Raw genomic sequence first — 17699 nt, forward strand, 5'->3', positions numbered from 1 at the left:
CTAACACTTTCTTAAGACAGAATAAAAATGGTAAATGAGGAAACTACTACAAAATAAGACAGCTAACACTTCTATAACCCAAAGCAGCTGGGAAAAAAGCTACATACGTTCACTTAAGTCTACTTCCATTTTGTCCTCTGTATTGGTGTGTGATTCAAACAAGTCTTGTTTTGTTCCATCCTCTTCTTCAGAATCTGTACTTTCTTCACTGTCAGTGCTGCCCGAACTTAACATACAAAGACATAGTTTATATTCTGTATTTAGTATCAGACCTTAGCTACAACAAAATACTGGAGAGTTTGAGGCTAAGGAAAATTACAGCAGCTAAAACTTCTGATAGATTAACAGAGGTATAATTTGTCAGATGCTAATATTCCCCTCATTTCTCTCTCAAAAAACCCAGGACTATAGGATTTTCATTTGATTATGTGAAGACGCTGTCTTGTTTCCCCCCACTTTTAAGACAAAGACTGGTTCTATACCTGATATGGAAAAGGGAACAGAAAAGGAAAGAAAGGAATCAGATATTTATAGAAATTGATGGTCTATTTTGTTTCTTCACACTAAACTAAAGCTCTGAAACAAAAATCTTTGTTCAGGTTATATCTAGCAAGATATAACTTGACTTACTGCAAAGTATCTAACAACAAATCTAGTAAATCTATTTTAAAGTATCTCCCAAGTGCATTCCAGTCCATCCTTTCTAACTACATACATGCTTTAAATACTACAGGCATCCCTCTCTTTCCTGGTGAGCACAACACAAAAAAGCGTGGTAATGTGACAAGGATGTTCCAGAAACACATCACAGGAAGTAGCCACAATACCATCAGACAAAACAACTGGTTTTGTACAGAAGGTATTTGCAACATGCATTTCAAAGGCTGCAAGGGAAGAAGAAATCAGGTTTGTGACTACAGCCATAAGAAGGTCAGAAAAAAACAAGACTACTGTGGGACAAAGTTCAGTAGATATTATGGGAGGCTGCAGAGTCCTGAGAGTTTTGGGGACCAGATGCTCCTTTCCCTCTGCAGTTTCCTATGCAGGTTTGTCCACAACCACTCCAGTATTTAGAGAGGTCAGCAAGCTCTGCGGAGGTATGGAGCTGGACAGTCTTGCCCAAGGCAAGAATCATACAATGGTTTGGGTTGCAAGGGACCTAAAAGCCTGCTTAGTTCTAGCCCCCTGTCATGGGCAGGGACATCTTCCACTGGACCAGGTTGCTTCAAGCCCTGTCCAACCTGGCTTTGAACTCTGCCAGGGACAGGGGCAGCTACAGCTTCTGTGGGCAACCCGTGCCAGTGCCTCAGCACCCTCACAGGGAAGAACTTCTGCCTACTATCTAATCTAAATCTCCTGTGTCAGTTTGAAGCCATTCACCCTTGTCCTGTCACTACACACCACTGTAAAAAGTCTTTCTCCAGCTTTCTTGTAGGCCCCCTTTAGGTACTGGGGGACTGCTGAGCAGGAGGAAGGGCTGAACAGATCTAAAAGCAGCAGGGAAAAAAAAAACAACACCCCAACAAAACTAACAAAAGTTGAAGTACAGGAAGCGCCAGGCAGGTAGGGCAGCTGTTGTCACATTCTGCAGATTATGGCTGAAAGACTGACAGTGGAGCAGTCACTCTACTCATTTCGCCACAGAATGGAATTAAGCTAGTTATGCTGGACAGCCTGTGCTAACAGTCAGCTTGAACCAAAAGTCCTGCTCGGTACTGATGTCTCACTGTAGTGTTGTTTAGACAAGAGAAACATTTCTCACCTGGAACGCCTCTGGGACTCTGGTGTAAATGCAATATGTTTTTCTTCCCAAATGTCTTCTTCATCAGAGCCACCATCATCAAACTGCTGTATCCGCTCCTTACAGCATGCCTCAAACAAGGCTATATTGCCCTAAATACATCAAAAATAAAAAAAATCCCTATTTATGATTAATCATTCTACTTACATTAGTAAACACTTTTTACCCTATATACCTGTTCTGAAAAGGATCTTAAACCAGTGGGGGTGGTAAAATAAAAACAAAAAACAACAAAACAAAAAATCAAGCCCAAAATATTTCTCTAAAAGCAGCAGAAACACAGAATGTCTTAACGACTTAAAAGCTTGTCAAGAAAATATTCAGTGGTGCTTGCATTACTCAGATACTACTAACAAGTTGAGTGGACCGTCAAAGAACAGCTAGGAGTTTCCATCATGTTTAAGAACAGTATACAAGAATGACACTGAAATGCTTTTCAGATAACCAGACCACCAAGTACTCCAATTTTATTTTCTGTATCGGGGCTTCATTGCAGCTCAACTGACAAGTAGTATCGAGAGTGGAAGTCTCTGTCCTTACTTTCCTGTCACCACAATCTCACTGGAAGGCTGAAATAGCTTCTATCTGTAAGTGTGCAACATGCACAAATCAGATCCAAGCCTGTTCTTGAACCTGATCATACAAATTAGAAGCAATTTTGTTGAATAATGGTCTCGAAGAATCAAAACAGTGTCTTCCAATCAGAAAGTCTCGTGACACAGGAACAAGGTAGGATAGTTATGTCCCAGATATTATACAAGAGTAAATATAACAACCACTGCCAAAACTTGGAGGCTGCACTGAAGTTTAAAGGAGTAGCTCTTCTGAGAGTACAGGAACACATACTTACACTTTCATTTGTATTGAGGGTAAAGTTGATGTCTGAGACCCGATCAAAAGAAACACTACGAAAAATAGCAGATGTTTACAATAAAACAAGATGTTGCATTAAGATATGAAGACATTTAATTTCTCTTATGTTTTCATGTTTGAATAATCTAAAAACGTAAGATTAAAGACAAAGTTTCGAAAATTAACACAGTCAAATTCCACATTGAGGAGGCCTGGCATTCAAGTGTGACATACGTAAAAACAAAAATACAAGACAATGTTGTCTCTACCCTATATAGTTAGCTGTAGAAATTCAACAAGCCTGAAAAAGCATAACTGAATATATGCAAATCTCAAATACTGTACTGTTACACACTGAGAAAAAAAAACTAGATCTCAAGAGTGCCTAATCTTACTACGTTCTATCACAATACAGCTCAAACCCCTGCAAAGATCTGTGTTACAGTTCTTGTACCTTCTAACTCTACAAGGACCTTCTCAATAGGAAGAGAGAAAGTGGAAAATGTAACACCAACTTCTGTTTCCTAAAGAAAAAAATTATTTTTTTTAACCAGTCATTGGAGGGTTTTTTTCCAAACCAAACACTAAGTACTAGGTTTACACATCCTCATGTATTAAGTTATCAAGCAGTTTCACTGCAGTGATTACAAAAATGTCTTTAACTAAGACCAGCATTAGGCAAACTAATTTTCTAGGGGAAGCAAGGCTATACAGTACCAAGGGCACGATCTTAAAGAAATTCCAACTCCTATCCTTGTCAAAATCCAGCTGCTTCTATCAAATTTAAAAAGTATCTTGAGTTGCTTCCTCTCTCATCATATCTTAATCTCAGAAGCTTATATGGTATAAAAAGGCAGCAATGCTGCTTAGATGGAACATGCAAGCTTCTGTGAACCATCACTTAACTAAGCGTGTTTCATAGAAGAACACTGAGACACTTTACTGTATCCTACCCTCCTAGAAACTAATCTTCAAGCAATGCTTTTTACCCTTATCTGTATGTTCTTGCATCCCCAAGACATGAATTCTTGTAAGAATCAGTATCAGCTCTATTTTCAGGAAGAACTCCCATTCTTTCCCTTTCCCCTTATGGCATCAGTTTATTTAGAACTGAAGAAAGATTACTTTGTGTGAGGGGCGTTTTTGGTATTGGTTGGGTTGGATTTTGTTTTGGTTTGGTGATGGTTTGCTTTTCTTTCTACCTGACCAATATTCTTCTCATTTCTTCATCACTTACTCTATTTGTAGATATGAGTCTCAACTGTCTTGAAAACAACAGTAGATTTATACACCCTTCCTTAACTCTCCCCTACAGAAAAATACACTCACAGATGTGTTGTTCCTGTCATCTTTTCCAGGAAAACTTACAAGTAGAGCTATTTATCTTTTCTGGTACAGAATTCAGGAGAGGGGGGATGGGGAGGACAAAATCACTTCTGAGGCACAGAGAAAATGAAAAAAGCCCCCAACAATGCAATGGCACTGGACTGGCAAACCTTACAAAAGGTAAGCTATATTTTAGCTATTTATTCACAAGTGCTGTGTTCTCACATAGGCAAAACCATAACATTATAAATGGAAGATAAGCTGTTGCTTTCCTCTGTAAACTGTTCAGGAAGGCTTCTATCAATGCACACAGACGACACAAAAAGACAGGACTGATTGACAACTGCCTCACATCAGTAAAGGCTTGTATTTATCCTCAGCAAAAATACAGCCAAAAACACAGTAAGAAAGGAAACTCCCAAAACTACAGTCAAAGCCAGTATAACATTATACTCACTTGCCGATGTCATCTTGATCAGCAAACTTCTCATCGTTGAAGCCAAACTGGTCAATAAAATTGGACGTCATTTGTTGCATCTGATAATCAGAAAAGGCCTGGCAACCCCAGGACCAACGACAGTGATATAATGATTCTAACAATACTCTAAAACCTACTTGCCCATTTTGCTCCAAAGAAATAAAAGTCTCTCTAATCATAACAAAGGATAGGAAAAGGATTTTTCTTACCCTCTGAATTTTAACTGGTAATGCTGACTACACACCTAGTTACATCTAACTGCCTTGAAAGGTAATAGCGGCTCCCAGTAAGAAAGTTAAATCTCTAGTCTGATCTCCTGTAAATCAGCATGTTTCCAAATGCACCCCAAAACCAGTGAAACACAATACACTAGATAAAAGATAAAGTTGCCTTTGTTCAAGATAACATGGATTTATAAATGGCAAGAATTAAAAAATTACATCATATATAGATACTACACCACACCTGTATATTTATCATGTAGTTATCACTAGAAATACCAGTCTCAGTCACACACACACCAGCAGCATTTATTCAGTATCTAGAAAAAGGAAACAACTGAACATTTTACATCTCAATGCAGTGTTACTGACTCAATTGTGCCTTTTTATATTTAATAAAGATGTCAGTGTCATCTGCCAGCCAATGGGTATATACCCATTAAGGTACACATGGGCATGTTCTCCTATCTGTAACAGCAGGTTTTGTCCTTTATTAATGATAGCCTTGGGAAAATGATCACATATTCTCTAAGGACATCTAATTATTTCCATGGGTAAACTTAGCCAGTGCTAAGATATCCCAAGAAATATGATTGTCAACTGTCCTGGTTTCTTGCCCAGGGAATGAAATGGACAGAGTATATAGCCAAAACCTCTGAAGAAGGTGGTAAAGCTGAAAAATCTGAATTAAGGCACTATGAAAACTGGATGAATAAGGAGATCTATAGAAGGATGAGGTACACAGACATGATCAGGGCTGGACGTAGGTCTGAACAGCCCTCATAAGTGGTAGGGCTAAGTCAGGTCAAAGGAAGAACTCTTCCATTTTGATCCTAAATTTTAAAAATCTGATAGCTAGTTCTGATCAGGACTTGATACTCACAGAGTTTATCAACATTACACAGGTAGACAATCAATTACCAACTGTCTTGCCTATAATTAATCTGCTTTGCACTAGTTTGAATTCCCCTGTCCCATAAAGTATATTCACTAGTACAGATATTAAAAAGTGCATGTGACTGAAAGACATTAGTGAGAATTACCTCCACGGGAAGAAAAAAAAAACCCATGTAAGTTAAACAGACTTGTTCTGTTTTACAAAAGGTGTAACTATGAAGAACACCATTCACCAGGATAAACAAAATTAAAGGCATGAATTTTATTACATCAGTTAGCTACAAAACTAATGTGAAAGCTTATCACCATGTCAAAATTGTATAAAGTATATGAAATGCAGTTCTGAACTGTTAGCATATCTCAGACCCTAGGCAGTACCATCCTATCTCCAATCTCCCTCTCTTTTCAGTATGTTTAAGAGACAAAAAGTGATAATGAGCTAGTGAAGAACAGAGGAGCAATGCTTTCCTGGAGTAGAAGTTTCCAGAGCCACAGCAAGACAGCACATTAAATGCTGCTGGCACAAGAAACCTTACAACCCAGTACAATGTCACAGAACATTCTCAACAATGTTGGTTTTGAAGTGTTATTCTGAAAAGGCGTATCTGAATAAAAAGGAGAAAAAAAAGTAACATTCCTTTCTAGACAGAGGGTTTTCATTATAAGACAACAGTATCAAACTAGATTTGGAAAAGAAAGAAGTCATAGCACATGTAATTCTGCACAGGCAGAAGTTAAATTTGACAAAAATAAACCAAAGATGAACAAATTCCTCAGTATTTTCTCCCCTTATGGAATTCCTCATGGGTCCACTTGAATTTTGAAAATCTAGCTCCTATTTCCTCCTGTAGCTACTGGTCTAGAATAACATACCCTAGCTGAAGCCAGAGACACTTTCATGAATGAATTAATGCAGCTGGAGAATGCTCTAAGTAATTTCAGTGCATTTCCCATCAGTGACTTATCTTGGCTAGTACTATGCTTTCTTCAGGTCACCTTAGAAAGTATATTTCACAAGCAGAGTGGGGTGGGATGGGGTGAGGGGAAGATTAAAAAAAATGGTGACAAACTTGAAAGAGAGTACTTCACCATCTGCATTTCTCCAAATTAACTACCTGGAACTGTGGGGAATGCCCAGGCACAGTGGACATTAAGGGGATGCGCAGGAAAAACAGAGGATTTTACTTTCTCACTGAAGCTGCTACTGATACCACCCAACTTATCAAGTTTGTAGTCAGGTGCACCTTACATGTACAAATAAAAATAAAAATAAAATCCCTGAATCAGATAAAAATGCATCAGATTCTTAAAACTTCAGCCACCACCCACAACTCAAGTTTTGACAAGCACCTACTATCAAACCATAAGATACATAAAGTTCCAAAGTCAGTCTTAGACTAGGTATTTACTACACAGCTGTTAGTGAGTGCTGAAAAATTCTGATTGGTATAAGGTATCTACTGGCAGTCATGTGCGATGTGGTTCCCATTTTCACCAACAGTGAAACAGTTGGAAGAGATGCATATTACAAGTAGGACAGCACTATTACAGAAATGCTGTCATTCTTCATCAAAATGGCACCCAGGTTCTCCATTATCACTCACTCAAAAATACTCTAACATAGAATCATAGAATAGTTAGGATTGGAAAGGACCTTAAGATCATCCAGTTCCAACCCCCCTGCCATGGGCAGGGACACCTCACACTAAACCATATCACCCAAGGCTTCATCCAACCTGGCCTGGAACACTGCCAGGGATGGAGCATTCACAACCTCCCTGGGCAACCCATTCCAGTACCTCACTACCCTAACAGTAAAGAACATCATATTAAACATGATGTAGTTATCCATTAGTCAGCTTGAAAGCATTAAAACTTCAAGACGGACACAAGTTTGGTTGATGGGAAATTTCCCCAGGCATTCTTCTTTTTTCCATAGTGCCCAATAATAAGTAACTACCCTTGAAACACTCGTAAATGAGTTGACAAAAGCATATACTGCATTAAAAAATAAGGGATCAAGTTAATTGAAAATTTAGTTTAGGAAGATATGGCTACGTATGCTCACCAGGTACCAAAAGTTAAAAGCATTCAAGCTGCTAGATACAACCTATAGCAAAAGCAAACTGAAAGCCAGATTTGCTTTCACAGCAATGCAAACTTGCTAAACAACACAATCAGAAGCCACCATTTCGAAATTCTACATCTAGTAAGAACTAAAGTTACTACAGAAATGACATTTAACTTGGCCAGACAACTGGCATGTAAAACGTGTTCTTAGGCATAATGAGCAGAGATCTGCATCCACAGCATGATTCAAGACTAACAATTGGAAGGAATACCAAGATAGAGATGTGTTAAAAACCATACCTCTCTGATCACAGCTGTGGGCATGCACATCTACATTTAAAATAAAACTTTCTAGATTTATATTTGCTTGTGACAGAAACACAAGTTCCACTGCCTTTTTTTTTAAAAAAAGTCTTATTCATTTTTACAAAGAGCAACTTATGCTGTTAAAAGAATTCAACTCACCTGCTGCAAAGAAGAATCCTGCGAAAAGCCAGTTTCTTTAAAGTCAATTTCATCATCACTGGAAGAATGAATGTGGCAGGTAGTAACCTATACAAAGGAATTCAGTCATTTGCACAGTATATGACAGCCATTCAAGTATATTTGTACTATCTGGCTGAATCTTCATTTTTGTACCAAAACAAGAAACAGTTATTTTTAGTTTTTTGAACTGCTACACCACATAAAACAGTCCCTGGAATATACAGGGTGATATGGTCCTCCCTGAGCCTTCTCCAGACTAAACACCCCAGTTCCCTCAGCTGTCCCTCATCAGACTTGTGCTCCGGACCCCCCTTCACTAGCTCTGTTGCCCTTCTATGGACCTGCTCCAGCAACTCATGTAGCGAGGGACCCAGAATGAGCACAGGATTCGAGGTGTGACCTCACCAGTGCTCACAGGCAGATGATCATTTCCCTGGACCTGCCAGCCATTGTAGGAGAACCTTTCCTGTAGTGGTCAAACCTTCTACCAGAAGAACAATTCGTAGTGGAAAAAAAGAAACTCAAAGCCAAAAACCTTCCTTTAAAGTCCGTTACGTGTTCTGAGGTAACAGAGAGTTCTGCTACATGCTCACTTCTAAGTCTCCAGTTACTGTTGTTTTAGAAAATGTACTAAGAACTTGTTTGAAAGACAAAAAAAGCCTAAAAAATACTAGTCTCATGGCTATAGCAGCAGTTCATTATGCAAAGGACCCTAGGACCACATATCTTGTTCTATTACAGTAAAAGAGCAATCTTTGTTGAGCACTAAGCAGCTGAAGCATTGAAAGTATTCATAAGTTATCTTCATAGCCTTCACACATATAACTTATTCACATAACTTTAAAATAAACTACACAACATAGGACTATGTATACAGACCAGATCATCTGAGCTTAGTGAATCCAGTAAGTTGACTGAAGAAGATCACATGTAACAGTAGACAACAATTCTGCCACTCAGGTCATGAACTATGTGCTTAACTATTTGTATCACCCATGACTAGATTCTGCTCAACAGCTTGCTTAGGACAGGGAAATTCTGAATCAAATAAGTCTACTCATTTACACAACAAAAATTTTAAGGCTAATCTACAGAAAATTAAGAAAGGTGTGCTTAAGATCTTACTCTGGAGACATTATGAATCAGCAATTTAAATAAGGTATAAATACTAGTTGTAATAACCTACTGTTTTAGCCCAGGGTACTTTCTTCAACTTTAGAGCTCAAACACCTGGATGTACCTAATTGCCTTATTTACAGGTAGAGAGTACATATCTATGGAAACCTAAGCATGGATACATGGGACAGTACGTCTGAGAAGAAATACTGTGGGACTGTGCTTCCAGATGTACCCACACAGTAATTGTAACTTAAATATGATTCAGTAAGACAACAGGCTCAGTTTTCTATGAGATCTTTTAGTATCTCCTACATCACACTGCACTATACACTACTGCTTATCTTTGAGCTAAATGCTAATCCAAGGCTCATGAGAGGTGATGACACAAGCAGAAATGAAGCCTACAAGATCAGAAATTCAAAAGACACAGTATTTTCCAGATGGCATTTTAGCTACAAGAATTTATTTTAATGCTTTGTGTTTCTATTCAACTGAATATTGTGAAGTTTGGAGATGTCATAAATGAGGTTTTACTGTTGCTACATCAAGTATGTCCAAGTAAACGATCACACATCTAAAGATCTAATTATAATATTTTTAATTATATATCAACTTAAAATTCTGCCTCTTCAGATGACTTGACTCTTGGCCTTGACAAAGAAGTAGCTTCTAACAAGAGGAAAATAACATTATTCTACGAGCACCATGAACGTCTTAGTATTTTTGCCATGAGGCTGTCAATGCCATCTGTACTATCTTGGTCCTGTCCACAACTTGCACAGTTTCAGATTAATTTCCTATTGCTTCTATTGCCACACACCATGTCAGCATTATGTTCCAGTTGCTATATTGTGCTGAAACAGCAAATTTAACAGACTATTAGCATTACAGAGCAAATATAGTACCAGCACAAGTTAAAAAAAGCCACATGCAAAGCACTCCAGTCCTGGAGAAGGCAGGTATACTCACTAACTCGTCTGTTGACACTGGAACCAACCTCTGCTTATTAAAGTCTCCAAGTGATTACTCTTAAACTGTAGCTTTAATGTGAGAACACAAAACCTCTTCATACTTACACTTCAGTTTTTAGCTTTTTCTTATAAGTGGAATCACTATTGCTGTGCACAGAAATGTAACAGATGCACAACAGAAGTATTCAAAGTTCCTTAAGCAAGGTCAGTGACACATGCAATGGGATGCAGGTAGCATTTTCCCGTTAAATTTAGATAAGCTCATTTACAATCAAGCAATCTAATACCAGTTCCTGCAGTTTCAGTTTGCACTCTTCAAGCAGACAGATGCTTTCAAGATCACTCATGTATAGAAAACTTCCTTCTTGGTCTGGGATAAGTTATACAAACTGAGCTACTGCAAGATTCCCATACAAAACATTAATGATACAGTGCTGAAAAGTAAAATAAAGAATTATCAGCTCAGCAACTAGATGTACTTGTTGACACAAGTACATGGTAACTAGGAAGACTGGGTGTGCTGCTGACAAAAAGAAATTGGTCACAAGTAAACAGTGGCAATTTTGATACCTTACCCACCCTTACTTACCAGGTCCACTGTATTCCTCTTGTTAGTTTCTCCTAAAGAGTTTGTGCAGAATGTCTCCCATCGCTCTCTGACCTCCTCTGGAAGCTCTAAGGTAGGAAACAGCAAGACATCCTCAATTTGATACTACTGACAACAGAGCATGACTTTAATTTTCTTTTCTGCTATACCAGAATCCTCTTAAATCCTTAAGGATTATTCCATCCAGTTAAATGTAAATAAAGTAGGTCAGCATTTCATTGTCTTTAAGCATATATTTAAGCGTTACAGAATCACCACAAAGCCACAGAAAGGTTTGAGTTGGAAGGGACCTTAAAGCTCATCCAGTTTCAACTTCCTGCCACAGGCAGGGACACCATCCACTAGATAGGTCGTGTCAAGCCCCATCCAGCCTGGCCTTGAACACTGCCAGGGATGGGGCAGCCACAGCTTCTCTGTCAACTGGTGCCTGGGCCTCACCACCCTCACAGAGAAGAGCTTCTCCCTAATATCCAATCTAAATCTCCTCCCTGACATTCATCCTTGCACTGTCACTACATTCCTTTGTAAAAAGTCCTCCAGCCTTCTTGTAGGCCTCTTTTAAGTACTGGAAGGCTGTTTGTTTAAGGACGTCTTGTTTTAAATTGAATGTGTCAAGAAAGTTTTCTTCTTTTACCCATTAGCTGCCTTTAATTTACATTTGATTCATTTCCTCAAAACTTGGTAATGAAAGCCATAAAGACAAATGTAAGACCATTAACATTACCTTTAATGAGCTGCTGAACTTGTGTACTGTTTGGCCCCTTATCTGTACTGTGCACAATGCAGTTTGCTATCCGTGTCAGATGACCCATATAGCCATACCGTCTTCCTCCTTCAGCCCTGCAAGAGAAAAAACGAATTCAACTGCCCACATTCTAAGCAACTACACCGCTTTATTTCACTATGCAACAAACTAGCAGAGTCAAAAAGTTAACCATGACAAACACTGCAGCGATTCTTAAACAGAGAAGTTGAATTCTAAAACCAAAGGTTCCCAAAAGGCTAAGGAATTAAAGATACCAACGGGTTCAACTACACTAAGCCAGTTTATAAGGAAATTTCTGTTGACGAGAGTATTTTTCTAAACCACAATGCACCCAACATTCCCTCAGAGCTTTAAGTTGATGATCAGAAAAGAAAAAAATTCTTAAATCCTAAATGTGTTCTAGCATTGCAGATTTAAACATTTCACTTAGCATACATAGCTAGAAAGGTACAACCAACTGAAATTTGTTTAGATAACTGCTTTTTCAGGAAGCACATTTAAGTAACATACCAAAAGTACAATTACAAGGAAGTCTGCATACTTTTTGGTAACTGAACTGCTTTGTAGACACAGGAATTACCAGTTTTTATGATACAGAATCACAGAATCAAAGAATAGTTAGGGTTGGAGAGGACCTTAAGATCCTCCAGTTCCAACCCCACTGCCAGGGGCAGGGACACCTCACAATAAACCATATCACCCAAGGCTCTGCCCAACCTGACTTTGAACACCGCCAGGGATGGAGCATTCACAACTTCCCTGGGCAATCTGTTCCAGCACCTCACAACCCTCACAGTAAATAATTTCCTCCTTATATCCAATCTAAACTTCCCCTGTTTAAGTTTCAACCCATTACCCTTGTCCTATCACTACAGTCCCTAATGAATAGTCCCTCCCCAGCATCCCTGTAGGCCCCCTTCAGATACTGGAAGGCTGCTATGAGGTCTCCACGCAGCCTTCTCTTCTCCAGGCTTAACAGCCCCAACTTTCTCAGCCTGTCTTCATATGGGAGGTGCTCCAGTCCCCTGATCATCCTCATGGCCCTCCTCTGGACTTGTTCCAACAGTTCCATGTCCTTTTTATGTTGAGGACACCAGAACTGCACACAATACTCCAAGTGAGGTCTCACAAGAGCAGAGTAGAGGGGCAGGATCACCTCTTTCGATCTGCTGGTCACGCTCCTTTTGATGCAGCCCAGGATATGGTTGGCTTTCTGGGCTGTAAGCGCACACTGAAGCTGGCTCATGTTCATTTTCTCATCGACCAACACCCCCAAGTCCTTCTCCGCAGGCTGCTCTGAATCTCTTCTCTGCCCAACCTGTAGCTGTGCCTGGGATTGCTCCCACCCAGGTGTAGGACCTTGCAGTTGTCATGGTTAAACTTCATGAGGTTGGCATCAGCCCACCTCACAAGCGTGTCAAGGTCCCTCTGAATGGCATTCCTTCCCTCCAGCGTATCAACAGAACCACACAGCTTGGTGTCATCAGCAAACTTGCTGAGGGCACACTCAATCCCACTGTCCATGTTACCAACAAAGATGTTAAATAAGACCGATCCCAACACCGATCCCTGAGGGACTCCACTCGTTACCCGTCTCCAGCTGGACACTGAGCCATTGACCACAACTCTTCGTGTGCAGCCATCCAGCCAGTTCTTTATCCACTGAGTGGTCCACCTATCAAATTGATGTCTCTCCAATTCAGAGACAAGGATGTCATGTGGGACAGTGTCGAACACTTTGCACAAGTCCAGGTAGATGACGTCAACTGCTCCACCCCTGTCCCTCAGTTCTGTAGTCCCATCACAGAAGGCCACCAAATTGGTCAGGCAGGATTTCCCCCTAGTGAAGCCATTCTGGCTGTCACCAACCACCTTGTTGTTTTTCATGTGCCTTAGCATGCCTTCCAAGAGAATCTGCTCCCAGATTTTGCCAGGCACAGAGGTGAGACTGACTGCTCTGTAATTCCCTGGGTCATCCATTTTCCTCTCCTTGAAAATGGGGGTTATATTTCCCTTATTCCAGTCATTGAGAACTTCACCTGACTGCTATGATTTTTCAAATATGATGGACAGGGGCTTTGCAACTTCATTCGCCAGCTCCTTCAGGACCCAGGGATGGACTTTATCAGGTCTCATGGACTTGTGTACATTCAGGTTCTTAAGATGGTCTTGAACCAGATTCTCTCCTACAGTGGACCGAAGGTCTTCATTCTCACAGTCCCTGCGTCTGCTTTCCAAGACTTGGGTGGTGTGGTCATAGCCTTTGCCAGTGAAGACCGAGGCAAAGAAGTCATTGAGAACCTCAGCCTTCTCCAAATCCAGGGTAGCCATTCTCCTGATAGCTTCTGGAGAGGGCCCATTTTGTCCCTAGTCTGTTTTTTACTTGCAACATAATTAAAGAATCTCTTCCTGTTGTCCTTAACATCCCTATCCAAGTTTAATTCTAAGTGAGCCTTAGCTTTCCTAGCCTGGTCCCTAGGTTCCTGGATAGCATCCCTGTATTCTTCCCCCGCCGATGATTATGATCAGATGGAGCCATCCTGTATCTGATCAAAAGAGCTGAAGTGAGAGCTCAGACTCAGACTGAATTTCTAGGATTGAGCTATAAACTAACCAGACATTTGCTACATCAACTTTTTAAGGTTTTGTGCTTTTTAAATAAAAAAGAAATTAAGACAGACCCACTCAATTAGCTAGATAAATCTCCCATAAACTTGAGTGAGATCTTTAGAAAGTGATAGCATTTCAGGAAAGAGATATAAATACAAATGACATTTCTTGATTTTCCACCGTTATAATCTTAACACAAACTAACTGAAATCATGTTATGTCAGTGCAAGATATCTTAAGTAAAGCATTCTTTACAGGAACAACTTGAGAGATTTGTCTTATTTCTACAACTGCTTAGGTAACAAGGACATTCAAAACAAGCAACATGTGATGATGGCAAAAGGTTATAATTTCTAATATATGATATGCCATAAAGAGTTCTTGAACTGACTTGTAATTGCCCAACCAAAAAAATCGGGAATACAGTTTCATCTTCTATCAGCAAAAGCTTATTAATACCAAAGAAATAAATAGTTTTTTACTATGTCACACTTTCACCAGCAGAAAGAAGTCACCCTCAAGCTTCTAGAGCTGCTCAACATAAAGTGATAGAATAAAAATGCATAAAAGGAGTAATAAATTTCCTGGAGCAGCTAAGCTAAAACATACCTTCATATTATCTTACAGACTTATATTTTATATTGGGAGTCGTACTTGTGCAAAACTGGATAAAGGAATGAATTACAACAGTCTGCTCCCTTCTCACAAATAATTTTTTCCAGATAAAACCACAATCTGATGTTGACAACAACATTTTCCACATAAATAATTGCAAACGTGAAATTAAATGTTTCATTCATCCATATGGAAAGCACCAAATCAAGAACATTCTTACTCAAAGAGTAATTTTAGGTTGCATCTATGGAAATACCTTTCCACACTTCTCTTCTATGGGAGTCAGACTATATGACCTCACGAGAGCACAATAAAAAAAAAAGACATTTGGGATAGCATGTTTTCTACAGTTCAGTTGTTACATTCCCTTTGTTTTGTACCATCCTCTTCACATATACTTGAACATCTTTATTTTTAAGTCAGTTATAATAGCCATGTATTTACCACATGATTCACATCAAACAGGAAGAGGAATATTTTGAGGAGCAGACCTATCTCAAATAACACACCAGCAAAACAGCAACAGTATCCTGGCCAGCTAATTCAGTATTTTGACAAGTTAAAGCTAACATTTAATGTTCAGTATTTCCTAAGCCTTCAAGAGAGCTGTTCTACCACCTCAGGTGAAGAGAGAGGATTTTTTTCTTTCTGCTAAGGTTTCAAATAGAGTTAGCTACTTGAAACTTCCATCCTTTCACAAACATGTACTTTTAGAATGTATTTCATTGCTAAGGACTTCGCTTTTACTACTTAGGAGTCTGTTGCTCCCCAGTACGTAATATGCTTTGATGCATTTATAAATAATTTTCAACTGTTTACTGGAGAGAAGTATTTAGAGGGCAAACTTTAGCCTCTTCAGGAACCTGCTTAGTAAGGTTCCATGGGATATAGCCCTAGAGGGCAGGGGGGCCCAAGACTGTGGGTTGATATTCAAGGATCACCTGCTACAAGCTCAGGAGTGTTGCATCCCAACTAGGAGGAAGTGCAGCAGGAGGGCCAGGAGACCTCCTTGGATGGATAAGGAGCTGCTGAGAAATATTCACAGGAAAAAAGAGGCTTATAAAAGGTGGGAGCAAAGATAGGTGGCCTGGGAAGAATACAGGGATGTTGTCCAGCAAGCTAGGGTCCAGGTTAGGAAAGCTAAGGATCACTTAGAATTAAACTTGGATAGGGATGTTATGGATAACAGGAAGAGATTCCTTAATTATGTTGCAAGTAAAAGACAGACTAGGGACAAAATGGGCCCTCTCCAGAAGCTATCAGGAGAATGGCTACCCTGGATTTGGAGAAGGCTGAGGTTCTCAATGACTTCTTTGCCTCGGTCTTCACTGGCAAAGGCTATGACCACACCACCCAAGTCTTGGAAAGCAGACGCAGGGACTGTGAGAATGAAGACCTTCGGTCCACTGTAGGAGAGAATCTGGTTCAAGACCATCTTAAGAACCTGAATGTACACAAGTCCATGAGACCTGATAAAGTCCATCCCTGGGTCCTGAAGGAGCTGGCGAATGAAGTTGCAAAGCCACTGGCCATCATATTTGAAAAATCATGGCAGCCAGGTGAAGTTCTCAATGACTGGAATAAGGGAAATATAACCCCTGTTTTCAAGAGGAGGAGAATGGATGACCCAGGGAATTATCAGCAAATCCCAGGCACAGCTACAGGTTGGGCAGAGAATAGATTCAGAGCAGCCCTGCGGAGAAGGACTTGGGTGTGTTGGTCAATGAGAAAAAACATGAGCTGGCTTCAGTGTGCACTCGCAGCCCAGAAAGCCAACCGTATCCTAGGCTGCATAAAAGGAGTGTGACCAGCAGCTCAAAGGAAGTGATCCCGACTAGAGCACCTCCCACATGAAGACAGGCTGAGAAAGTTGAGGCTGTTCAGTGTGGAGAAGGCTGCGTGGAGACCTCACAGCAGCCTTCCAGTATCTGAAGAGAGCTTATAAGGAAGCTGGGGAGGGACTCTTTGTTAAGGACTGTAGCGATAGGACAAGGGGTAACGGGTTCAAACTTAAACAGGGGATGTTTTGATTAGATATAAGGAGGAAGTTCTTTACTGTGAGGGTGGTGAGGTGCTGGAATGGGTTGCCCAGGGAAGTTGTGAATGCTCCATCCCTGGCAGCGTTCAAAGTCAGGTTGGGCAGAGCCTTGGGTGACATGGTTTAGTGTGAGGTGTCCCTGCCCATGGCAGGGGGGTTGGAACTGGATGATCTTAAGGTCCTTTCCAACCCTAACTATTCTATGATTTAGAACTTCCTGTCCTCTTAAAACTTATGGTGTGTTCCTGTAACTTAATACACATGGGTAGACTTTAAAGTCTTTAAATATCATAGTAATGTCATATATATGACAAGAATGACAAACCAGCATATTCTCCAATGTTCATGGGAAAAAGCATTACAATGCTACCAAGACACATTATGAGAGAAAGCTTTAATTTAAATATTAACATGAGTGTTTTAAGAATACTGCCAGTGCAGCTATGAATTAGTCATACATCAATTTCACACAATTCAAGTCTTATGTAGACAATTACAGGTAACAAGAAAACTAGTTACTCACTGTTTCTTCTCATTCATCTCCCATGCTTCAAGTATTCGTTCTATTAATTGGCACTTAAGGAAGAGCTATTAAAAAAAGTAAGAACAAAGAACACTTAGGAGCAGTAAAGTGGAACACTATAATGCATTTTACAGTTGCTTTTAACAAACACTGAAGCCTTGCAAGACAACTAATTTCACGTTCAGGATAAATAATTTCAAAGCATTTAAAAAGTTCTGAAGCAGCAGTTCTATGCCAACTAGAAATCTAAAAGCTAAACCTACATTATTTTGACTTGTCTTTGCAGCTGCTGAGTTGTGGTAGCATAAAGCTACTGAAA

General features: G+C 39.9%; 1 protein-coding gene across 3 annotated transcripts in view; it reads right to left on the reverse strand.

Annotated features, from left to right (window-relative positions):
* Positions 1 to 17699, reverse strand: part of PPP6R3 (protein phosphatase 6 regulatory subunit 3) — a 59487-nt gene that overhangs the window by 12286 nt on the left and 29502 nt on the right. For 2 of the 3 annotated variants that reach the window (XM_031050459.2, XM_031050458.2), the window contains 8 exons: positions 17381 to 17445; positions 11553 to 11668; positions 10811 to 10896; positions 8111 to 8197; positions 4437 to 4534; positions 2652 to 2706; positions 1763 to 1893; positions 108 to 226 (listed from right to left, as the gene is read on the reverse strand). In XM_031050459.2, the coding sequence (XP_030906319.2) occupies positions 108 to 226; positions 1763 to 1893; positions 2652 to 2706; positions 4437 to 4534; positions 8111 to 8197; positions 10811 to 10896; positions 11553 to 11668; positions 17381 to 17445 (757 nt within the window). The remainder of the gene's footprint in view (positions 1 to 107; positions 227 to 1762; positions 1894 to 2651; positions 2707 to 4436; positions 4535 to 8110; positions 8198 to 10810; positions 10897 to 11552; positions 11669 to 17380; positions 17446 to 17699) is intronic. The other variant, XM_031050460.2, reaches the window with a different exon arrangement.

Source organism: Melopsittacus undulatus, chromosome 8 (genome assembly GCF_012275295.1).
Source record: "Melopsittacus undulatus isolate bMelUnd1 chromosome 8, bMelUnd1.mat.Z, whole genome shotgun sequence".
Taxonomy (NCBI): domain Eukaryota; kingdom Metazoa; phylum Chordata; class Aves; order Psittaciformes; family Psittaculidae; genus Melopsittacus; species Melopsittacus undulatus.